The 24067-nt window shown below is 40.3% G+C and overlaps 1 protein-coding gene across 2 annotated transcripts in view; it reads left to right on the top strand.

The window, feature by feature from the left end:
• The window catches only part of sugt1 (SGT1 homolog, MIS12 kinetochore complex assembly cochaperone), a 73893-nt gene that overhangs the window by 29930 nt on the left and 19896 nt on the right, over positions 1 to 24067 (top strand). For both annotated transcript variants that reach the window (XM_072578174.1, XM_072578175.1), the window contains exons 9-10: positions 471 to 567; positions 2188 to 2295. In XM_072578174.1, coding sequence (XP_072434275.1) covers positions 471 to 567; positions 2188 to 2295 — 205 coding nt within the window. The remainder of the gene's footprint in view (positions 1 to 470; positions 568 to 2187; positions 2296 to 24067) is intronic.

The raw sequence follows: 24067 nt of genomic DNA on the forward strand, positions 1-24067 counted from the left end.
ATATTGAGGATCTGGTACATAGCAACATTTATTCTTTTTCAGCAGTTGCCGTTTAAAGTTTTTTTAATTAAATCTCTGTAAATGGAATAGTTTTCAAAAATGAGAGTTTATCTTTAACTGTTTATTACAACTTTTCTGGGTATTCTGCTCAGCAAAAAACCTGGACATTCCCAGGTTGAAGCCTGGAGACATTTGATTATTGCAATTCAAAGCTGCTTTTTTTTTTGTGAAATGCTGGGTGAATTTGTTGTTAACTGTTATATAGTTAATCAAAACTCATCTTTTACTTGATCAACCCTGCCAGTTAAATGGTGATGTGTAACAAAGCTGTCATATCTTGATTGTCAATAGGGTAACTGTCATTGGCAGAGAATTTAAATAGAAACAAAGAGGCTACTTAATCTCTTTTAATTGTTAAATATAAATTGTTAATTTATTTTGAAGTTGATTAAAACATATTTTTATTTTAGACATGATTGGTATCAGACAGATTCTCATGTTATCGTCACAATAATGATCAAGAATGCAAGCAAGGATACTGTGAATGTTGAGTTTGCAGAAAGAAATGTAAGTGTCTTATTGGCAAATGTTGCACTCTGAATCAACAAATGTTATCGTGTGAACTCAGGGATATATTCCAACTTAGACATTTTAAATAATGGTATGACAAATTGTTTTTGCTTTGTCACGACACAGAATATTATACTTAAATCTTTTTTGTATTTATAATTTCTAACAAGTACAGTATTGTGCAAGAATTCTTTCAGTATTTAAAATTTTGTGGCTTTTACATCTAGAGCCATTAACACATTGCAATCAATCTTGAAACAACAGAAGAGCTTTCTAAATTGCTTGTGGATGTGCTTTTGACAGATGCTTTTGATCTGTTTTGATTAAATCTGTTAATACAAATGGAACATAAAGCTAATTTGCATTTATTACAATGATCTGGAAGGTAAATGAAACAGAATAAACTGAACTCTTAATTATCTCCCAACATTGTGTTCTCCCTGCTCAAAGTAGGTAGAAGTGTTCTGTATTTGAGAAAAATCAGTGCAGTTAGATTTATTTTTCTGTTAGTAGCAGTATCTATAGCTGCTTAAATATTAGGAGAAATTTGTACTCATGATTTATTCTTTGGATTCTTCGCAGAGCCAGTCTCTGCATCCAAAGCTGGCTGTCTGACTGACTTATCCGGTTGCCATGAGCATGAAGACCATTATTCTGACTGGAAACTGCTATGTTTGACTGTTCAGCCGCCTTGTGTTTGCTAAAATCCACAGTTGGCCATTTAATGTTACCTTCAGCCTTGGGCCTCTCCAGTTATGCTGGTTGCATCAAATTGCTCCATTTTCATCAGCGAATTGCTTATTTCACTCTTAAAAATACAGTAAGATTTGCTGTGCTCTGTCTAAAAATTGTTTGAAAAGTTATAAATTTCACCAGGCCTTGTACTGTTTCTTTTAAACTCTACATTCTCTCGATTCAAGAGAAGCTAGCTGGTTTCACAGTTGAAATAGTTGCTAAAGCACATTGCCCTATTCACGTTGCATTTTCACCCGCTCCTGCTTCAGTTCCCTGAATTTAAAGCTACCAGGGTGCCTTTTTGAATCACCCAGCAGTCTCATCAATTTGTTGAAATTAAGGATTGAGTTTCTTTAGGACTCCGCTGGAATATTAACTTCCACCTGAGCAAGGCAAGCACTTCATTTAATGAAACCTAACACTGGAAATAAAATCACTAAAAGGCAAATCTTAGAACTCTTCCTGGAGCATGAAAGAGACATCAATTTGCAAGCCTTCCAAAGTATTCTTTTGACTTTCATAACCCAGGACTTTCTAAATGCCACAAATTGTGAAAGCCAGTTGAAGCTTCAATAAATGGTGTTTAGATCGATTCATAACCCGCTGAGCAGTATTATTCCTTTGCATAAAACCATTTCTCTGCTGTCCCAGTCTGACTCATTGTAATTAATTTTTAACAAATTGAAAGGGGAGCTGAACTGGTGGTGTCATGAGATAAGCTTACTTGCAAACCACTTTAAAACTTGTGCATTGCAAAACAATAAAGGTCTAAAGTCTGGTAATTATAGAAATAATGCACAAAATGCATGCTTCCTAAATTGCTTCCAAAGCAAAAACAAATAGGATTAATTTGAGTGAGTGATTTGTCACTTATTTTTGTAGGTGAGTGCAACAGTGAAGCTTTCACCAGAAAATGATTATAGTTTGAAACTCTGTCTTCTGCATCCTGTAGTACCTCAGCATTGTGGAGTCAAAGTACTTGGAACAAAGGTATGATCCAACAGAAATTGAATTGGTGGATATATTTTGAAAACTGTTTGAAATTGTGTTAAACCAGTAGAATGGCTCTTTAATAATTTATAATGTTCTGTTAAATTTTCTGGAGGATTTTTGCTTCTTAACTAGTATGTAATTATACTTTTGCCATGCTTGTGTATCAGTATGAATAATGCAGGAGCTTGAAGTAGATGATCCTTTATCACTTTCAAATAAGTGTATTAAGAGCAACATTGAACATTGGATCAGTAATTAAATGGAAAGAGCTTGTTTCCTCATGGGCAACAGTGGTAAGATGGTTAGCACAGTGCCAGAGAGGGTTCGACTCCTACCTCTAGTGACTGTGCAGTTTACGCATTTCTTGTGAGTTTCCTCCCACAATCCAAAGATGTGCAGGTTAGGTGGATTGGCGATGCTAAATTGCACGTAGTGTTCATAGATGTGTGGGTTAGATGGGTTAAACAGTAGTTAAAAACCATGCAGGGTTACAGAAGTTGAGGCTTTATGGGGTGCTCTTCACCGGATTGGTGCAGACTCATTGTACCAAGTTGCCTCTTCCATTATATGTATCTCCAGGTGGTAAACAGGTGAATGACATTCTTCCTCACTTGGTATTGATTTTAATATGGAAGCTACTGCTATTTCAATGTTATTCTTCAATTAAAACTGTCAACAGTCAATGTGATGGTTCAACTTTGCTTTGATTTCACAATCATTAGGTTAAAAACCAAGGGCGCCAGTGGGTAATTCTAAAAATTTTATACTGTTTAGGATCAATATATATAAAACTGAACTGTTGTGCTGCCTTTTATAAGAGACTATTTCCAAGTACAGTTCATTTAAGGCCAGCAAGTTTGGAGACGACGCACTTTTGAGAATCAGCACAAGATTTGGAGCAGAATGAGTCTTTTGGACTATTGGGTCAACTCTACATTCCATCATGGTTGATATGCTTTTCATCCTCATTCACTTGCCTTTTCTCCATTATAGGGCAGAAGTGACTACTGCAGATGCTGGAGATGAGAGTCAAGATTAGACTGGTACTGCAAAAGCACAGCAGGTCATGCAGCATCCGAGGAGCAGGGAAATCAATAGTTTGGGCAAAAGCTCTTCAGGATGCTGCCTGACCTGCTGTGCTTTTCAAGCACCGCTCTAATCTTGGTTCCACTCCATTACACTTGATCCCCTTATTAATTAATTAATAACCTGTCTATTTCTGTTTTAAATGCACTTCATGACTTTGCCGCAGAAGGCTGTGGAAGCCATGAGATTTGCCACCCTTAGGCTGAAGAACTACCACCTCATCTCCATTCTAAAGAGTCATCCCTTCATTGAGACTGTACCCTTGGGCCCTACTAGTGGAAGCATCTTCTCCATGTCCACTCAATCCAGGTGTCTCAATACTCTTAAGTTTCAAACAGGTGCTCCCTCATTCTTCTAAGTAGTCTTTATTAAATACGGGGCCCAAAATTGCTCTCAATGTTCCAAATGTGGTCTGATCAGGTTCTTATAAAGCCTCAGTAGTTCGTCTCTGTTTTTGTATTCTAACCCTCATGAAATTAATGCTACGTTGCATTTGCTTTCCTAATTGTCACATGAACCTGCATGTTAACCTTGAGAATTCTGACCCAGGACTTGCATATCCCTTTGTGCTTCAGATTTCGGATGCCTTTCTTAATTTAGAAAATAATCTAAACCTTTATTCTTTGCACCCAAGTGTGTAATCTCTCACTTGCCCCACATGTATTTCATCTCCTGCTCCTTTGTCCCCCCTCCTAGTCTGTTCAAGTCCTCTACAGCCTCCCTGCCTCCTGAACACTTCCTGTCTTCCACCTATCTCTTGTATTATTTTCAAGCTTAACAAGAATGCCATCAGTTCCTATGTCCAGGTTATTACAGTATAACCTGAATACTAGTGGTCCCAACACTGACCTCTGAGGAACTCCACTGGTCACTGACTGCTGGCCTGAAGAAAGGCCCTTTATCCCTGCTCACTCCCTTCTACCACCCATCCAGTTCTATGTCCATGCAGGCGCCTTGCCCCTAACACCATGGGCTCAAACCTTTTACTTAACAGCCTCCTGTGAGGCACGTAGTCCAATGCCTTCTGGAAATTCGAATAGGTCATGTCCAATGGCTCTCCTTTATTTAGCTTGTTCATTACCTCTTCAAAAAATTCTAACAGGTTTGAGAGGCATGGCTGCCTCTTGATTGAAGCTGTGCTGACTCAGCCCAATTTTATCATGCACTTTCAAGGACTTTGCAGCAAGCTCTTTGTGTTTCTGTTCATTTTGTGGACATGTTTTTCCAGCTGTCAGAAAGTCCTTCGCTGAAATCTGATGTAGATTCTGGGTGTGAGTTGTCTTGCTAAGATTTTTACCTTGTTTTATGGAAATACAATCTTCTAGTTGCCATCCAGCAAATTTCTGGTCTGATTGCCACCTGTGAATTTTTTTGTAACAAAGTAGGAGAGCAAGACAGACATAGGATCAGGAAATTAATCGAGACTTTGAAAATGGGTTTTCTTTCATTCAATGTGTCTTTGCTTGTCTCAATTTATTAGTCACTTAATGCCTTTCTTGGTATGACTTTGAAAAATCCTAAGCAGGTGACTAACAGATGATTTCTACAATTACTATGGCAATCGATATGGAAATCCTGCCAATTGTAAACGTGAATTGTTTTAAATGTGCTTTTGCATGAATCAAATTTTCAGAAGTCTCCCCCTCTTTCTTTTTTATTCCCCCATTCTGTTTTCTCTCAATCATTCTGCCCTCCCCCTCCCCCTCCCCCTCCCCCTCCCCCTCCCCCTCCCCCTCCCCCTCCCCCTCCCCCTCCCCCTCCCCCTCCCCCTCCCCCTCCCCCTCCCCCTCCCCCTCCCCCTCCCCCTCCCCCTCCCCCTCCCCCTCCCCCTCCCCCTCCCCCTCCCCCTCCCCCTCCCCCTCCCCCTCCCCCTCCCCCTCCCCCTCCCCCTCCCCCTCCCCCTCCCCCTCCCCCTCCCCGCGCTGTCTAAATTGACTCAGCACACTGGGCTGTATTAGACCGCATTTGTGGAAGTAAATCACTCAGCTGTATGCAGAACCTTCATGATGTTTAATTCTCATTGTTACAACTGCAAGTACCAATTATACCTTTCACGTTTCTGTTACTGAAGTTTATCTATCTTGGTAGTTAAACTGTGTTTGCATTTCAAATCTAGCACCATCTCTTTGGTCCCTGCATGATAACTTTGACTGTTATGAAACTAGACTTAGTTGGCTTGTGGTTTCCCAGGAAATCTTTGTTTAGTGCAGTGATAGATTAAGCTTTACTAAGTCAAATTGTGGTCACTAAAGAAAACATTTCTCAAAGTATTCTCAAATCACATTTATTGCAGATACCTGTAGCTCCAGGCGTCATTCTTGATTTAGTTTCTTCATTACGATAGATGCCAAGGAGTGTTGAGTAGTTTATGTTTGATCTATTTTATCATCTCACGTATGAGAAGTTTGTACTTGAAGCTTTTGGAAGGCTCCCTCCTAAGTGTCTTTAAATTTCATTTTAAAAGCAAATAGTATAGTTTGGATACGTTCAGAACTTTAATGCCTATTCTAAGCATTGCTGATAAATGGAAGAATCCAGATTACTTTAAGTAAATAATTTAAACTTTAGATTGCTAATGCATAGGCAAATATTTATGATTTCAGTTTTCTGTGGATGTATCTTAGTTCAGCTATAAAAAGGAAGTCAGACTTAAAATTAGTGTCTTCCACAACCACTGAATATCTGAAATGGTTCATGGTAAATAAAGTACAGGCACATGATCGTTTATCCAAAATGCTCAGGACCAGCTGTTTTACAGGATTTGGAAATTTTAAGTTTTCAGAATGTGACCGCTTAATGGTGAAATTTGTTAGAGGACTGCGTCTCTGGTAAAATTCTAACTAAGAATGGGCTTCTCTCTCTCTCGCACATGCACACCTGAATGACAGACATAGAGGGGTGTGACTTGGGTTAACTGTTCACCAAACAACCTTGTTAATGAGAAAAAACCTTCAGATTTTGGAGCTTTTCGGTTTTTGGATGTTCAGATGAAGGAACTTGTACCTCTACCTAATGGTAGATGTACAGCACGAAAAGAGCTATTTTTAAAAAAAAAAATTCTGACTGTCACTAACAAAACTGTTTATTGATGATCTCTTGTTGCCCTTGAGGAAATCATTTCTTCTTAACTGCTATATCCATGTTGTGAACATGTTCCCACAGTACTGTTAGGTAGGGAGTTATAGGATTATATCCCAGCAAAAATTAAGAAATTACTATGTCCATGTCAGCATAGTAACACTGTCATGAGAGAGAGTTAAGAACCAGTGGTATTTACATGGATCTATTGCTGCTAAAGAGGTCAAGAGTTTGAGACCGACCGTTAAGTGTTGGTGAGCATCCGGTGTGCCTTTTGGAGTAGGGAATGGCTTAGCTGTGGTGTTGAATGAAGCAGTGGTCAGTACTTTGTCTTGACAACTCGAGAGCTTTGTATATTGCTGTAATTGTACCTATCCATGCAAGTAGAACGTTTCCTTGCACTCCCTGATTTGGTTCAAAAATCTGGACATGAGCTGTTCACCAAACTTGTGACCTATTCTGTAACAGACTTGGTGTTTTTGTAATTAGCCCCGTAGGATTACAGTCAGTGATATGACTTGAAGTATTGATTGGAGGTTTGCTGATGGTACCAAACAGAAAACAATAGCATGGTGGCTCAGAGGTTAGCACTGCTGCCTCTCAGCACCAGGAACCCAGTCTGTGTGGAGTTTGGGCGTACTCCCCATGTTTGCCTGGTTTTCCTCCAGGTGCTCCGGTTTCTTCCCACAATCCAAAGATGTGCCTGTTGGGTGGAATGGCCATGCTTAGTTGCCCGTAATGTCCAAGGATGTGTAGGCTAGGCAGATTATCCCTGTAACCCTGCATTTCCTATGGCTAGTGAATGGGGTATTTCTGGGTGAGATACTCTTTGAAGGTGGACCTGATGGGCCCAAGTGCCTGGTTCCACGTGGGAGGGGGTCTGATTTTTAAACTGTCTTATTGGAGGTGTTCATTGCTTGGCACTTACATGGTGCAAATGTTACTTGTCAACAGCCAATGCGATAAGATTTTGATGCATGCAAAGTGTCCTGGCAGTGATATGAGGGATGAGATGATTGGCATTTAGTAATCATAACTATCTTTTTATGCAAAATATGACTCCAGCCACAGAAGACTTTTCCCCTGATCACCACATACTTCAGTTTTATTTGGGCCCTTTGGCATTGCAGTTTTGAATTCTGCTGTCATGTTATGGCTGACACTTTGTAGTTTGCCAGGAATTCAGCCATTTTGTGCTTGTTCAGTTCAAGGCTTTAATGTTGTCCTGAGCTGAGTGGTTCTGGTGAAATTCAAACTGACTTTTAGTCTGTGAGTAAGTACCATGTGATATTCACTTCTGCTAACTCAATCCATTACTCTGATTTGGACTGATAATTGGTCAGTTGAATTTTAAATCATTGCTCACATCACTCCATGTGATGATATGTTGTCTTGTATCATTTATGCCTTGATGGTGCTGTCGCATCCACCATACTCTCAGGAAGGAAATTTCAGGTTTTTGAACCAGCAACATTGAAGAATTTGAGATACAAACTGGTATGTGACATGGAGGAAAACTAAATATGGTAGACCTTGTGATAGAAGGAAGGCCACTGAAGCAACTAAAAATGATTGAGCCTATGTCACTAATCTGAGACTGCAGCAGTGTCTGTCTGGGGCTGAGATGATTGGCCTCCAACAAAAACAACTATCTTGCTTTATTCCAGTTACAGGAAGACCCTGGTTGCGAACGGGTTCCATTCTGGAGTCCATTCGCAAGTCGATTTGTACGCAAGTCAGCACACAGTGCAGGTCAGTATTGAGGAGACGTTCGTAAGTATAGGAAATGTTTGTATATCTGGTCTTTAAAATTGCACCCACCCCTGTATAAGATTGTGTTCATAACCCCCCATATAACTCCTAGCCATTGGAAAGTTAATCCCTCCCCCAGTTCATGTTACTTAATTTTGCTCAGGCTATTTCATGCCACATTGTTAATTCTCCTTTTATATCAAGGGCAGTTGCTTTCGTCTGTAATTTAGCTCATTTGGATAGAAGCTATAATGCCATACCTCCTCTCAACCTGCGATCGCAGGAAAGGTGCTAATGTGCCTGGGACTTGATAATTTTCAGGAGTTGTCAAAGCTCTTCAGGGAATCACCATCTACTCTGTGGGATTCACTGAGAGATTTTATAGGGTTTGCTGCTTTATCTTTGGCACTTGGTTTCATTTTGAAGGTGCTGGCCAGGTAGACCCAGTTCGCCACAAAAATAGATAAAATGTTTGTGAAGGATTTCCATTATGATCGAGGAATTCGCCATCTGGACAAGCTTTTGAACACAAATTTGTATCACCAGTCAGTTACATGAAGTAAACTGGTTCTTACCTTCGGGCAACTTTGTGGATGTGTGGTCAGCAAGATTGACAAAAGCTGGCACTTGTAGCTTCAAAAAAAAAATTCATATGCTATTGTATTACTGATTGCTTTTGCTGTTGTCTTGGGTCATACTAACATTCAAGTTGGCTTTTTAAATGTTCTGAGCAAAATTGTTCATGGGATGTAGGTACTACTTGCAAGGCCAGTCTTTGCTCATCCCTAATTCCCCTTGAGAAAGTGTTAAAATGGGGCTTTGTTGGAAATAATGGCATTGATGTCCTTTGCTTCGCTTTGTGTGCAGTTCGATTATGTTTTGTTGTTAGTATGGAATTCATTCTGTATGTACACTCACTGCATTGAAGATCCATGTTGGTGATTTTACACAGTTGCGTTGATCCGTAGTCCTGATAGTAAAATAAGGTTTTTTTAAAAAATTGTTATCCTTTTGAAGTCTATTAATTTGAACCATTTTAAATGGCCCAGAAACAGCTCATAACAAAGAGCTGTAATTATGTTTTCTTGTCACCAAAAAATGTCAGACCTTCTCATCTTTGGCTACTCTTGACTCTGGGCGTAGTTGCGATCTTATTTTGTTTTCCACATGTGCAAAGCGTGGATGTTGCAAGTTTCTGCCTCAACCCACTGAAAGCTTATTGCTTTTAGACCACTTTAAAGTCAACTCTTCTTCAGTAATTCAAAAATGTCTGTCTCTTCTTTAAATACTTTGTGATCGACCCTCCACATCTCATGAGGGTGAGAATTCCAGGAATTCAGGCTAACTGTTCCCCACTTTGAGAGTCTCCCGCTAGTGGAATCATCTCCACATCTACCCTGTCAAGCCACCTCAGAATCTCTTATTTTTCAATAAGACCATTCCTCTCTCTTCTGAACTTGAATGAATTAAGGCCCAACTGCACAGGTTCTTGTGCAACCCCACATTTGAGAACGATGGTGCTTTAGCAGCAGTGCTTAGTGTTAGCAACGCAATAGTGTTATAGCTGACTCTCATTTTAAAAGTTCATGCTTTAGAAACATGTTCCTAATTCATGTTAACGAAACGCACGTTATAGCGGAAGGAGCTGTTTTGCCATTCTGCATAAGTTAGCCCCTCCATCCTAGGAATTGGATCAGTGAATAATTTTTTTTGAACTGGCTGCAATGTCAGCATATCCTTTCTTAAACACAGGTATCAAAATTCCACATACTACTCTAGGTGTGAGCTCTCAAACAGCTTGTACAGTTATAAATATTTTTGCTAGTTTTAAATTTCAGTCCTTGAACAATAAAAGTCCAAAATTCCATTTGTCACCTTAATTGCTTGCTGCACCTGTATTGTAACTGTTTTTGAGTGTAATCCTTCTGTGCTACATAGTTTTGGAGTCTTTCTCCACTTAAATATTTACCTGTGCTTTTAATTCTTATTGAGATGCATGACCTCTATTAATTTCCTTACTAAATTCGATCTGCCAAGTTTTTGTCCACTGTTAACCTATATTTATCCCTTGACACTAGTGTCCTTAACACTATGTGCCATCTAACTTATTTTTGTATCATAAAATATGAATGCATTACTCTTTGTCCCTTCCTCAATATCACTCCTATATAGAGTAAATATTTGAGATACAGGACTTAGTTATGCCTTTCCACCTGAAAAAAGGAGGTATTAATCCGGGCTTTGTTTTCTATGAATTGGAGAAGCTGGTGTTGGACTGGGGTGTACAAAGTTTAAAAATCGCACAACACCAGGTTATAGTCCAAGTTTATTTGGAAGCACTAGCTTTCAAGAAAGCAAGTGCTTCCAAATAAACGTGTTGGACCATAACCTGGTGTTGTGATTTTTTAAACATTTTTCTGTATGTGAAATAGCATTTTCCAATTCATCACATCCAGCCCATACCTCATACTATCATGGTTTCCTTTATTTAGAACATAGAACATTTCAGCACAGTACAGGCCCTTCAGCCCTTGATGTTGCGCCGACCTGTGGAACCAATCTGAAGCCCATATAACCTACACTATTCTATTCTCATCCATGTGCCTATCCAATGACCATTTAAATTCCCTTAAAGTTGACGAGTCTACTACTGTTCCAGGCAATGTGTTCCATGCCCCACATACTGAGTAAAGAAACTATCTCTGACATTTCTCTGATATCAATCACCCCTCGATTTAAAGCTGTGTACAATTGCAACATTTAAGAGGCATTTTGATGGGTATATGAGTAAGAAGGGTTTGGAGGGATATTGGCTGGGTGCTGGCAGGTGGGATCGATTGTCTACATGGACAAGTTGGACCGAAGGGTCTGTTTCCATGCTGTACATCTTTGATTCTATGTCCCCTCGTGATAGCCATCGCCATCTGAGGAAAAAGGCTCTCTGTCCAATCTATCTAACCCTCTGATTATCTTATGTCTCAATCTCAATCTTCTTCTCGTGCCTCTCAACCTTCTTCTCTCTAACGAGTTAGAGTCAGAACCGTAGTATCAGAATCAGCTAAGTCACTCTTCATCTTAGTGATCTTTGAGAACATTTTGTAGCTCAGGTTGAGAGTATGGATGTAAGTTTGCTCACTGAGCTGAAAGGCTTGTTTTCAGATGTTTCGTCACCATGGCTAGGTAACCTAAGTGAGAGCCTCCGGTGCCACGTCCCGCCTCTGTATTGGTTTTGGCTTTTTACGGTGGGGGGGTGTCATTTCTGGTTTTTTTTCAAGGCAGGTAGATGAGATCTCAATTGATATGTTTACTGATGGCATTCTGGTTAGAATACTAGGCCTCTACGAATTCGCATGCGTGTCTTTGTTTTGCTTGTCCAAGGATATGTGTGTTGTTCCAGTCAAAGTGGTGTCCTTTGTATGTATGCAAACTAATGGTAGTGGGTTGTCTTTTGGTGGCTATTTCGTGTTCATGTCCTGGTGGCAAGTTTCCTGCTTGTTTGTTGGATGTAGTGTTTGTTTTTAACAGTTCTTGCATGGTAGTTTGTAAATAGTTTTCCTGGTAGTATCTAATGGATCCTTCAGGTTCATTAGCCACTGTTTAAGTGTGTGGGTAGATTTTTGTGCTACTGTGACTCCAAAGGGTCTGAGTAGTCTGGAAGTCATTCCTGATAATGCCTTTGTAAGGTAATGTGACTATAATGTTTTTTTTGTTGTTGGGTTGTGTCTACCTGTTTGGGTTTGCTTCTGAGGAATCGGTGGATTGTGTTTGTTGGGTAGCCATTAATTGAAAATGTTATGTCGGTATTTGGTCTGTGTTTTTGTTTTTCTCTAGACGCTGATTTGAAGTGCTCTGTTTACTGTACGTTTAGCTATAACATCTACAAATAGTAGTCTGTTGTCGTTCTCCTCCTCTTGTGAATTTTATGCCTGTCAGGATATTGTTGATGGTGTTGTAGGTTTCCCCTCATTTGTTCTGTTTTTTGTCATCCACCTAGCGGACCCAAAGTTTGGGTTGGATAGATGGGAGGGCTGCTTGTTCTAGTCTGTATTCTGCTTCCATTATGAGCTCTGATATTCATGATCCCATTATTGAATGTAAAGTGGGTGGTGAGGCACAGGCCCACCAGCTTGAGGGTGTTTTCTTTGCAGATGGAGTTGGTGCTGTCTGATATGTGTGGTCTTGGTTTTCCTCGGTGTGACGTCTGTTTCTTTGGCCAGGTCGATGTTAATCGATGTGGAAAGGGCTGTAACGTCAAAGGAGACCATTATTTCATCCTATTTTACCTTGGTATCTTTGGTGTTCAGGAATTCTTGGGTGGAGTGAATGGATTGTATCAGGTAGAGAGACTGAGTCTGAGGGCAGCTCCAGGTTTTGTATTTTTGGTATTCCGTAGAAGCGTGGTGTGTTGGATCCATCTGGTTTCATGTTTTGGAAGTCTGCCCTATTTAATTCTCCTAATATTTGAAATCTTATTAGCAAGGATGAAATTAGATATTCCAGTTGTGGTATCTGATCTATTGCCACCTGCTGGTAAGTAAGGTGTCTGCAAGCAGAGTATTTACCTTTTTTTAATATAGCCTGACTTATTTAGAATAAGTCATGAGTCCTTTTGTCTGTAGGTAGGATTACAATGGTTTTGTCTTTCAAGTCTTTTTAAGACTTTCTGGTGTATTGTTTCTTTCTTTTTTTTCTGTGCATGATCTTGGAACTGTTTGTCTGATGGTCTGCTGTGTTTCTTCCTGAGGCACTTCCTTTTTTTAATGTTGATTTCAAATGCTGCGAGGAGATCCTTTTTTTTTTGTTCACATCTTTGTCATTGTAGTTTAATCTTCTGACTAGGACTGCCTTTTTCTATATCAGTTAATGGGCCATCTGTAAAACAGCCTTGAAAGAAAGTACTGAAAATGACATCACCCACCTTTTTGTAAAAAAAAACCAAGACCTATAAATACAGGTGTGACATACAACCAGCGTTTCACCAGAGACATACTGATGATTCTGGAAAACAAACTTTCCAGCTCAGTGAACAAACTTGCATCCATATCATTCTTATTAATGAAAAATTCTACTTTATTATGGTGACTCTACCCCGATGAGCCTTGCACAGCTGGATTGTCAATTGTTCATTTCTCATTACATAATAATCGGCCTGTTCTCTAGTTGGTTCCTCAAGATGTTGATCCAGAAAACCATCTTGTGTACATTCTCAGAATTCTCTCCTCATGCACCGTTGTTATAGATTTGATATGTCCAATCTGTATGCAGACAGTGCATTATTACACCTATATCCTTTTTGTTTGCATCGGATTTTCTGTTTAATGACTTCCTTAACATTACTACCAATGTTGGGGTCTATCTACAACAAGATACTTTTCATCTCCTTGTACTTGAACAGATGTACCACATTTGTGGTTTTCCAATCTACTGCAGCAATCCTGAAATCACATCACTTCCATTAAAACCTCTGTATATACACCATCTGGTCCTGGTAACTTGTCTGCCTTCGGACCCTTTTAGTTCATGGTGACGCATGAAGAGTCTTTCGCACTTATCATAGTTCTCTTAAACATGGGGTTTGCTTTTTGTGAACTCAGTGCCAACACATGTCAACTTGATCTCCATAGTTCAGTGCGTGATAAATGTAACATCCTTTGAGAATATGGTGATGGGAATTTCTATCTTTAGTTGAAATAGTTTCCTTTATTATGTAAACTGATATGAAACTATACATTTCTTGGATATTCTTTTGGTCACTGAAATGCTATTCGTGTGTGGCTGCAGTTGCTGCTCCATTCAGCAAGCAATCAGAAGAACCATCTTCTCAATAGCTTTTGTAATTGTTCAAAATTGAATCATGTATACATTTTGTCTATTGGTATGTTATGAATGGATTTGCTGTTTTTCAGTGCCCCTATAACTTAGCCAAATGCTGTAAAGTTTTAATGCCAAAGTCTTTAAAAATAAGCAGCTTATGTAATTTTAGAAAGTTTTAAAAGTCAAATGAATGACTAATGTGCTTTGTTCTAAATATTAAGTACTTAGTTTTTATATGTTTAGTTTCAACATACATGTGACATTTCAGTATTAAATTCTCTTTCAATTAATAAGGGCTGTATTCCAAGCAGTGAATGTCAGAGATATTCGGGTTAAAGAAACAGGTCAGTTATGAAACTTATTATGAAGCTCCTAATTAAGTATGCTACTTGATGATAATCATTTAAAAGTGGTCTCATTAGCTTAGTTCATATTCTTCAATGATTGCTGACTTCTACTGCAGACACTGGAAGTCAACAATCAAAACAAAGCACTGGAGAAGCTAGGGTCTGGTATTATCAAAAGAGAAAGAAGCTGAGTTAATATTTCAAATCCAGTATAACGTTATGGGACAGTGTCACACTGTCACACTGGACTTGAAATGATATTTGTATTCCTCCTCAACAGATGCTGCTTTCTTTGAGTTTCAACAGCATTTTAAATAAAAACCATTTTTTACAGCCATAGTAGCTTTTAATATTCTGAAATGAATAAAATTTGATTCTTGAGTAAATGAACGATTACAGCTTAATTCAACATTCCTTGTGTCCATTTTCCTGCGATTCCCTGTAACATTTGATTTCCTTCCTCATCAAGAATCTATCTTCGCTTTAAATATGCACAAGGACTCTGCCTTCCAGCTCAAAGACAGTCAATTGTCTTGAGAGAAGAAATTCCTCCTCACCTTGGTCTTAAATTTGGCACTCCTTTATTCTGAGACTGTGCCCTCTGGTCCTATATTCCTCACTTAGGGTAAACATCCTCTCAGCATTTACCTGGTCAAGCCCCTTAAGAATCCTATATGTTTCAGTGAGATAGAACGTTGAACATTACAGCGCAGTACAGGCCCTTCAGTCCTCGATGTTGCACTGACCTGTGAAACCAACCTGAAGCGCTTCTAACCTACACTATTCCATTATTATCCAAATGTTTATCCAGTGACCATTTTAAATGCCCTTAAAATTGGCGAGTCTACTATTGTTGCAGGCAAGGCCTCTCATTTTCCTAAACTCCAGTGAGTAGAGTCCCAACCACTAGCTTTTGCTCAAGACCATATTGGAGTAGAAAAGCCCAGTCTGCTCCATAATTTGGTCATTTGTTCTCAACCCCCATTTCAAGAACCTCTGTCAGTCTTAAATACACTCAATGACCAGGCATTCACAGCCCTCTGTGACAGTATGTTCCAGAGATCAACCACGATTTGGCTGAAGAGCTTCCTCCTCATGTCGGTTCTAAAGGGTCGACCCTTTATTCTGAGGCTGTGTCCTTGAGTCTGTCCTAATGGAAACATGTTTTCCACATCCAATATGGATAGGCCTCTCTGTATCCTGTAAGTTTCAAAGTGACTGCCCATCATCCTTCTCAGCTCCTGGAGTAGACGAAGATCCTCAACTACTCTTTTGAAAAACCCTTCACCCCAAGATTGTTCTTGTAAACCTTCTCTAGACCTTATCTTACGCCAGGACATTCTTCATTGTTACTGGGCCCGAATCTGCTTGAATTATTCCAAGCCAGAATCATACATAGCCTGAACAGTACATCTCCGCTTCTGTATTCTCGCCCTGTTGAAATGAAGTTGACATTATATTTGTCTTCCTAACTGTCAACTGAGCCTGTTAACCTGAAGATAATCCTGAACTAGGACTACGAAGTCTCTTTGTGCTTCAGATTTCTGAATCCTCACCCCATTTAGAAAATAGCCCCTCTCCATACCAAAGTGCATAACCCCGCTTTCTCACATTGTATTTCAGGCGTCTGCTTTTTGCCCATTCTTTGTTCAAGTTCTTCTGCACCACCCCTATTTCCTGAACACTACCTGTCCCTTTGTGTCACCTACAAACATAGCAACAATGCTGTCAGTTCCTTCATCCAGGTAATTAATGGATAATGTGAATAGCTGTAGTCCCATCACCATCCCCTGTGGCTCCCTCTTGTCATTGACTGCAATCCTAAAAAAGACCCTTTTGCCCCGACTCTTTCCCTTTTGCCAGTCATCCAATCATCTTTCCATTCCAATACCTTGCCCCTAAAACCATGAACTCTTTCTTCATAAGCAGCCTTCTCTGCAGCACTTTGTCAAATGCCCACACCAATCTTGCCCTTTTGGTAGGGTGTGTTTTCTTGGATATTTAGTTCCCAGCCCTGATCCTCTTGCAGCCATATTTGTGATACCCACAGCATCATACCTGTCAATTTCAGTCTTAGCTACAAGTTTATTTACCTTGTTTTTGTATACTGAGTGCATTTAAGTACAATGTTCTCAGTCCTATGTTGAGTGACCTCTTCTCATTGTCCCTTCTCTGCCTGAGGTTAGATTCTTGACTCTTACCATTCTCTGTCCTACTATTTGTTCTGGAAACTTTAGTAACCTCTGCTTAGTCTTCTCTCTCCCCTTAGTTGTTTTTTTTTCTCCAGAAATCAAGTATCATTTCTGTAATTCCACAGGACTCTGGTTGTACCATGATTCAGGAGGACCCTATCCTATTGGAACAGCTCTCTCCTTCCCCAGTACTGGTGCCAGTGTCCCATGATTTAGAACCTGTTTGCCCCACACCAATCTTTTGAGCCATTTGTTTACTTCAGTCTTTTGAACCTGTGAACTGTAGGTTCTGGGATTTAGATGTTTCAGTAAGAACAGAGAAACTGGTAAAAGAGAAGGTGGGATGCCACTGTTAGTCAAGGGCAGTATTATAGTTGCAGAAAGGATGTTTGAGGACTTGTCTACTGAGATAGTATGGACTGAGGTTAGAAATAGAAAAAGAGAGGTCACCCTGTTGGGAGTTTTCTATAGGCCTGCAAATAGTTCCAGAGATGTGGAGCATAGGATATCAAAGATGATCCTTAGTGTGATCGTAAGTGACAGGATACTTGTTATGGAAGTTTTATCTTTCCAAATGTTGACTGGGAATACTATAGTTCAAGTATTTTAGGTGGGTCAGTTTTTGTCCAATGTGTACACGAGGTGCTTCCTGACATATGTAGACAGGCCAACAAGGGACGAGGCCCATTAGAGTTGGTACTGGGTAATGAACCCAGCCAGGTGTTAGATTTGGAGGTAGATGAGCAAGTTAGGGATAGTGACCACAGTTTGGTTATGTTTACTTTAGTGATGGAAAGTGATAGGTGTATACTGCAGGGCAAGAGTTATAACTGGGAGAAAGGCAATTGCAGTGTGATTAGGCAAGATTTGGGATACATAGGGTGGGGAAGGAAACTGTAGGGGATAGGTACAATTGAAATGTAGAGCTTATTCCAGGAACAGCTATTGTGGATCCTTGACAAGTATGTACCTGTTGGGCAGGGAGGAAGTTGTCGAGTGCGGGAGCTGTGGTTTACTGAAGAGGTTGAATCTCTTGATGAGGAAGAAGGCAGCTTGTTAGGGTGAGATGTGATTGCTTAGTTAGGGCACTTAAGAGTTAAAGTTAGCCAAGAAAGACTTGGATAGAGCTAAGAAGAGTCAGGTGGGGGACATGAGAAGTCATTGGCAGGTAGGATCAAGTAAAACCCTAAGGCTTTCTTTCGGTATATCAAGAATAAAAGAATGAGTAGAGTAAGATTGGGACCAACCAAGGATAGTCGTAGGAAATTGTGCGTGGAGATAGGAGATGGGGGAAGCGCTTAATGAATATTTTCCGTCAGTATTTACACTAGAAAAAGACACTATTGCAGAGGAGAATACTGAGATACCGGCTACTCGACCAGGTGGCATTGAGGCTCACGAGGAGGTGTTAGCAATTCTGGAAAGTGTAAATATCTAAGTCCCCGAAACCAGTTGGGATTTATCCTTGGATTTTCTGGGAAGTCAGGGAGGAGATTGCTGAGCCTCTTGCTTTGACCTTTGCTGTCATTGTCTACAGGAATAGTGCCAGAAGACTGGAGGATAGCAAATGTTCCCTTCTTCAAGAAGAGGAATAGACAACCCTGGTAATTATAGACCAGTGAGCTTTCCTTCAGTTGTGGGTAAAGTGTTGGAAAGGTTGACGAGAGGATTTACAGTCACTTAGAAAAGAATGCGTTGATTAGGGATAGTCAGCATGGTTTTGTCAAAGGTAGGTTGTACCTCTCAAACCTTAGAGTTCTTTGAAAGGATGACCAAACAGGTGGTTGTGGTGTATATGGATTTCAGTAAGGCCTTTGATAAGGGTCACCACAGTAGACTGTTGCATAAAATATGGAGTTGTGGGATTGAGGGTGATTTTAGTGGTTTGGATCAGAAATTGGCTAGCAGAATGAAGACAGAGGGTGGCGGTTGATGGGAAATATTCATCCTGGAGTTCAGTTACTGGTGGGGTACTACAAGGATCTGTTTTGGGTCCACTGTTTGGCATTTTTATAAATGACCTGGATGAGGACATAGCTGAAAATGTGTTGCTGGAAAAGCACAGCAGGTCCGGCAGCATCCAAGGAACAGGAGAATCGACGTTTCGGGCATGAGCCCTTCTTCAGGAAGAAGGGCTCATGCCCGAAACATTGATTCTCCTGTTCCTTGGATGCTGCCTGACCTGCTGTGCTTTTCCAGCAACACATTTTCAGCTCTGATCTCCAGCATCCGCAGTCCTCCCTTTCTCCTCCTGGATGAGGACATAGAAGGGTGGGCTAGTAAATTTGCGGATGACACGAAGGTCAGTAGAGTTGTGGGTTGTGACGAAGGAGGGACATAGATAAGCTGCAGAGGTGGAAATGGAGCTTAATGAGAGGTGTGAGGGGATTCACTTCGGAAGGAGTAACAAGAATGCAGAGTACTGGGCTAATGGTAAGATTCTTGGTAGTGTAAATAGGCAGAGGGATATGAGTCCAAGTACGTAGATCCTTGAAAGTTTTGACGCAGGTTGATAGGGTTGTTAAGAAGGCATATACAGTGTGTTAGCTTTTAATAGAGGGATCGAATTTCAGAACCATGAGGTCCTGCTGTAGCTGCACAAAACTCTGGTACGGCAGCACTTGCAGTATTGTGTACAGTTCTGTTCTCATTATAGGAAGGATGTGGAAGCTTTGGAAAGGGTTCAGAAGAGATTTACTAGGATGTTGCTTGGCTTGCAGGGAAGGTCTTACAAGAAAATGGTTGACGGACTTGAGGCTCTTTTCGTTAGAGAGATGATGATTGAGAGGTGACATAATTGAGACATAAGATAATCAGAGCGTTAATCGGGTGGACAGTGAGAACCTTTTTCCTCTGGCGATGGCTAGCAATAGGGGCCGTAGCTTTAAGTGGAGGGGTGATAGATATAGGACAGATGTCAGTGATCGTTTCTTTACTCAGTAGTAGGGGCATGGAATGCACTGCCTGCAACAGCAGTAGACTTGCCAACTTTAAGGGCATTTAAGCGGTCATTGGACAGGCATATGGGTGAGAGTGAAATAGTGTAGGTTAGATGGGCTTCAGATTGGTTTCACAGATCAGTGCAACATAGAGGGCTGAAGGGCCTGTACTGCGCTGTAATGTTCTATACTATGGTCAGTTTTCTCATACTCTCTACAACCCCCACTTTCAACCATATATAAAGCAAAAATCTCAACCTATTAAACAAACTAGAGGGCTGAGGCTCCTTCAGTGCTACCTCCTGGATTAAACCATCTTCCCTCACTTGTCTCTCAGAGTTTGAGGTCATTAATCTGAGTGCTTCCTGAAGTGGCATCCAGTTAATTCTCCCTATCCACAATGTATCATATTGTTCAAAGTTCAGACTCTAGTTCATCAATTCTGAGCCATAGTTCCTCAAGTAACTCAGCACTTGCTGCAGATATTGTCATTCTGAATCATAAATGATGTTCACCAGCTCCCACACCTTGCAGTAACCACAAATCGCCTGGCCCATCATCTCTGTTGCTTAGTTTTTAATTTGATTTTTAAAAACTTATGACTGGATTTTTAGTTTGTAGCCTATAAATATTTCTGTATTAACTTCAATCTGAAAGTAACCCGTATTAAGTAGTTAACTTAGTAGCTGTCACTAAGCAGTGAACATTTGGTTTAGCTGTGATGACACTTTTTTGTTGTTGGGCCCTGATTCTGGGCTTTGATTTATCCTGTTTAAAACAAACCTTTCAAAGGATAGTCCATAAAACAAAGCAAAAAACACTTTTCCCCTTGTGCACTGAATTGCTGCGTTGCCTCCATATTCCCTGAACTTTATACTCACTTGGGCTGTTTCTCACTCCAGATATGATCTCGTCCTGACTGTTTTAAACGGATTAGTAAACGCCACACAAAGTTCCCGGCACAGTATAAATGTAAAATGACAAAATAGGAAATGCTGTAGCTACTCACGTTTAAAGAGGAGCTCCAGTGGATGGTGTTCTAAGTGCAGCTGTCATCAACTACTTCATCAGACACCTTCCCACGATAAGGAAGTCAGAAATGGAAGATGTTCTCTGGTAATTATGCAATACTTAGCACTACTCATGACTCAGATACTGAATCAGCCTGAATTCAAATGCGGCAAGACGTGGACAACATCTAGGCAGATAACAAGATTTTGTGCCAGGCAGTGACTCATTCACTAAGTGATTTAACCATATCCATTGATATCCTTTGACATCACTGTGACCGAATTGCCCATGATCAACTACCTGGGGCTTATCATTGATCAGAAACTGAACTGGACTAGTTATTTAAGTATTGAGATTACAAAAACAGGTCAGAGGCTGGGAACTCTGACTCACTGCCTGTCTACCATCTACAAACAGCAATTTGAAATATGATGGAAACCTTCCCACTTACCTGATGAGTGCATTTCCAACAACAAAAATCGAAGCCTGAAGCCATTCAGAACAAAGTAACCCAATTGATTGGTGCTGTTCATCTGAATGTAGTGCTGTGAGAAATTCATTTGAGGCTCCTTAGGCAGCACCTTCAAGTCATACAGATACTAAAGTCTGGAAGGGCAAGAGCAGCAGATACTTGGAAGCGCCACAACCTGCAACTTCCTCTCGAAGCCACAGACTTGGAAATATATTGCCATTCCATTGCTGTTGCTGAGTCAAATTTGCTTAACAGCATTGTGCCCAAATGAATAAAACAAGTGGTTCAAAAGGCAGCTGCATCACTACTTTGAGAGCATTTAGTAATGAGTAAAATGTTGAGGTTGCAAACAAAGCCAACCTCCCCTGAATGAAAAAGGCAGTGATAGGAAAAGGATTAGATTAGATTAGATTACTTAGTGTGGAAACAGGCCCTTCGGCCCAACAAGTCCACACCGCCCCGCCGAAGCGCAACCCACCCATACCCCTACATCTACATCTACCCCTTACCTAACACTACGGGCAATTTAGCATGGCCAATTCACCTGACCCGCACATCTTTGGACTGTGGGAGGAAACCGGAGCACCCGGAGGAAACCCACGCAGACACGGGGAGAATATGCAAACTCCACACAGTCAGTCGCCTAAGGCGGGAATTGAACCCGGGTCTCTGGCGCTGTGAGGCAGCAGTGCTAACCACTGTGCCACCGTGCCACCCACTGATGTTGCAGGGGTGTGTGGGATGGGGTCGCAAAACAGTGGTGTCTTATGAAGATTCATGATTTGTTCTAATTTGTGTTTGGGAACCTTTTGTTCTAAGGTGGATGCAAAGTTTAATTTATAATTAATTGTAACTAGCTTAGCATATTTAAGATCAAAGTCATTTTGAATATTGAGTTCAAAACAAAAGTAGTGTGATTTCAGCAAAATGAACCTTGGTGAGATGGTTAAGGTGTTTATAGACTAACATTTATAACCTCTAGAGAGGTGGTGATCTTTTGAAATCATAGAATCCCTACAGTCTGGAAGCAGGCCATTTGGCCCAACAAGTCCACACTGACCCTCCAAAGAGCCACCCACCTAGACCTATCCCCCTACCCTACCCTATCCTATCCCTAAACTCTGCATCTTCTGTGGCTTATGTACTTAACTGACATGTCCCTGAACACGGTGGGTAATTCAGCATGCCAAACTACTTGTACATCTTTAGAATCTGGGAGGAAACCGGAGTACCTGGCAGAAACCCATGCAGGCAGGGGGGAATGTGCAAACTCTACACAGCCAGACACCTGAGGTTGGGATCGAACCTAGGTCCCTGGGACTGAGGCAGTAGTGCTAACCACCGTGCTGTCCACGTGCAGGGGTGAGTGGATGAGCAGAGTCAAGTTCATTCCAAACGAAATAGTCTTCAGTATCATTGGTACTGTTGTTAGCAGTCTCAATGTAGCTAGGGCTAGAAAGAAGTTCTGACTGACTTCGAAGTTGATTCTAACCTGTCTGGTATTACCATTAGTTTGGGTCATAAGTGTGTCTACATTTTACCCTTTTTTTTAGGACTTGGTCTTCACTCTTCCTCTTCCTTACTTAAAACAGATTACATTTACAGTATTTCCATCCCTGATGAACGGTCATTAACTTTGTTTCACAGATGTTGCATGACTAGTAGAGTAATTCCACCATTTGCTGTTCTTGTTCAAGATTGCCAGCATCTGTGTTGCACGTACAAGTAAAGAGAACATTTCTTGTCTAGAGATTGCTCTTTCAGCTGGTGGGAAATCTTCACCAAGAATGAGGGGTCAAAATAATGGCAGGTTGGCAAAATACTTAACAATTTTAGCACAAAAATCCTTTCTAAACGTTTTCACTCTTTGTAATTTTTCTGTGATTTTTTGCAAATTTGTCGTTTGTTCTAAAGTAGAATCAAGATGAAATGCATTTTCAAGATTAAAGTTTTGCTGGCTGAAATTTGTTTAGTTACCTTTTTTCAAAAAAAACTACTCCCATGATTTAGAAGTGTCTCCCTGTTCCACATACTGTGTTTAAATCAAATTTGCAGAAGCTCTTATAAAGGAACACATTGGATGATAGCCAATTAGGAAGAATTATTATTGACATTTATACCGTTCTGTGAATAATTAGATTAGACCGCATAGCTCGAGTGCAAGGTTGTTCACATTCAGTGTCAGATTGAGATTTTGTGTAATGCTGCAGCTTTTCCTGCTGGTTGCCTGTCTAAAGGCAGCTTACACAAAGGTTTATCTGTTCAAAGGTCTAAATGGTTCCCTAGGTTAGGCTGGAAAGTACTGGTGACATGTCATAACGTGAAGTATTTATGCATACAATATAGATTAATGTATACCAAGGTCACCATAAATCTTCCTTAAATTGAAAATCTATCCATGTTTTTGTTTAAATGCATTTTTCCTTTTGGGGTAATGTTGGGTTGCAAATTTAAGTTGAATAATGGAATGCACTGTTCTGTCCCTACTTTGTTTGATTTTCCTCCCCACCCTTTTGATTTCATTCTCCAGTATAGGTCTACTTTACAGGTACAAAACCACATTTTATTCATTATCTTTTTCTTGAGGCGGGGGGGGGCTCCCTCCTTGCCTGAAGGAATGATTCATTAAGTTTTTTTAATATAAGCCAATAGCTCTACAATACATTAGTCACAGTGTTTCTTCACAAACAGAGACTGAATTTTGACTGTTACTTGGTGTGTGCAGAGCTTCATGGGATACTTAAGTGTTCCTTCACAGAATCTGCAAACCTACAAATCTGACTATTTTCAGTTCTGCCTTGAACCTGGCATTATTGTTACATTCTACAGTAATTTCAGCTGAAATTAAATTACAGCACAATGGGATTTGATTGCTCACTTTTGAGATTGTCATTTGCTAGTTCATGTTATCACAGGTCCTGAAAATACCTGTGTTCTGGAAGGAACATACTTTTTTTTTTATTGAAGCATCATTCCTTATTCCTCAGTTTCCCAGAGCTGAGCATTATTATTTCAAAGTGGTTACTGTTAATGTGAATTTAAACGACAGTTAGCAAGCACTAGCATCGCAGGTGACAT

This window comes from Chiloscyllium punctatum, chromosome 9 (genome assembly GCF_047496795.1).
Source record: "Chiloscyllium punctatum isolate Juve2018m chromosome 9, sChiPun1.3, whole genome shotgun sequence".
Classification (NCBI taxonomy): Eukaryota; Metazoa; Chordata; class Chondrichthyes; order Orectolobiformes; family Hemiscylliidae; genus Chiloscyllium; species Chiloscyllium punctatum.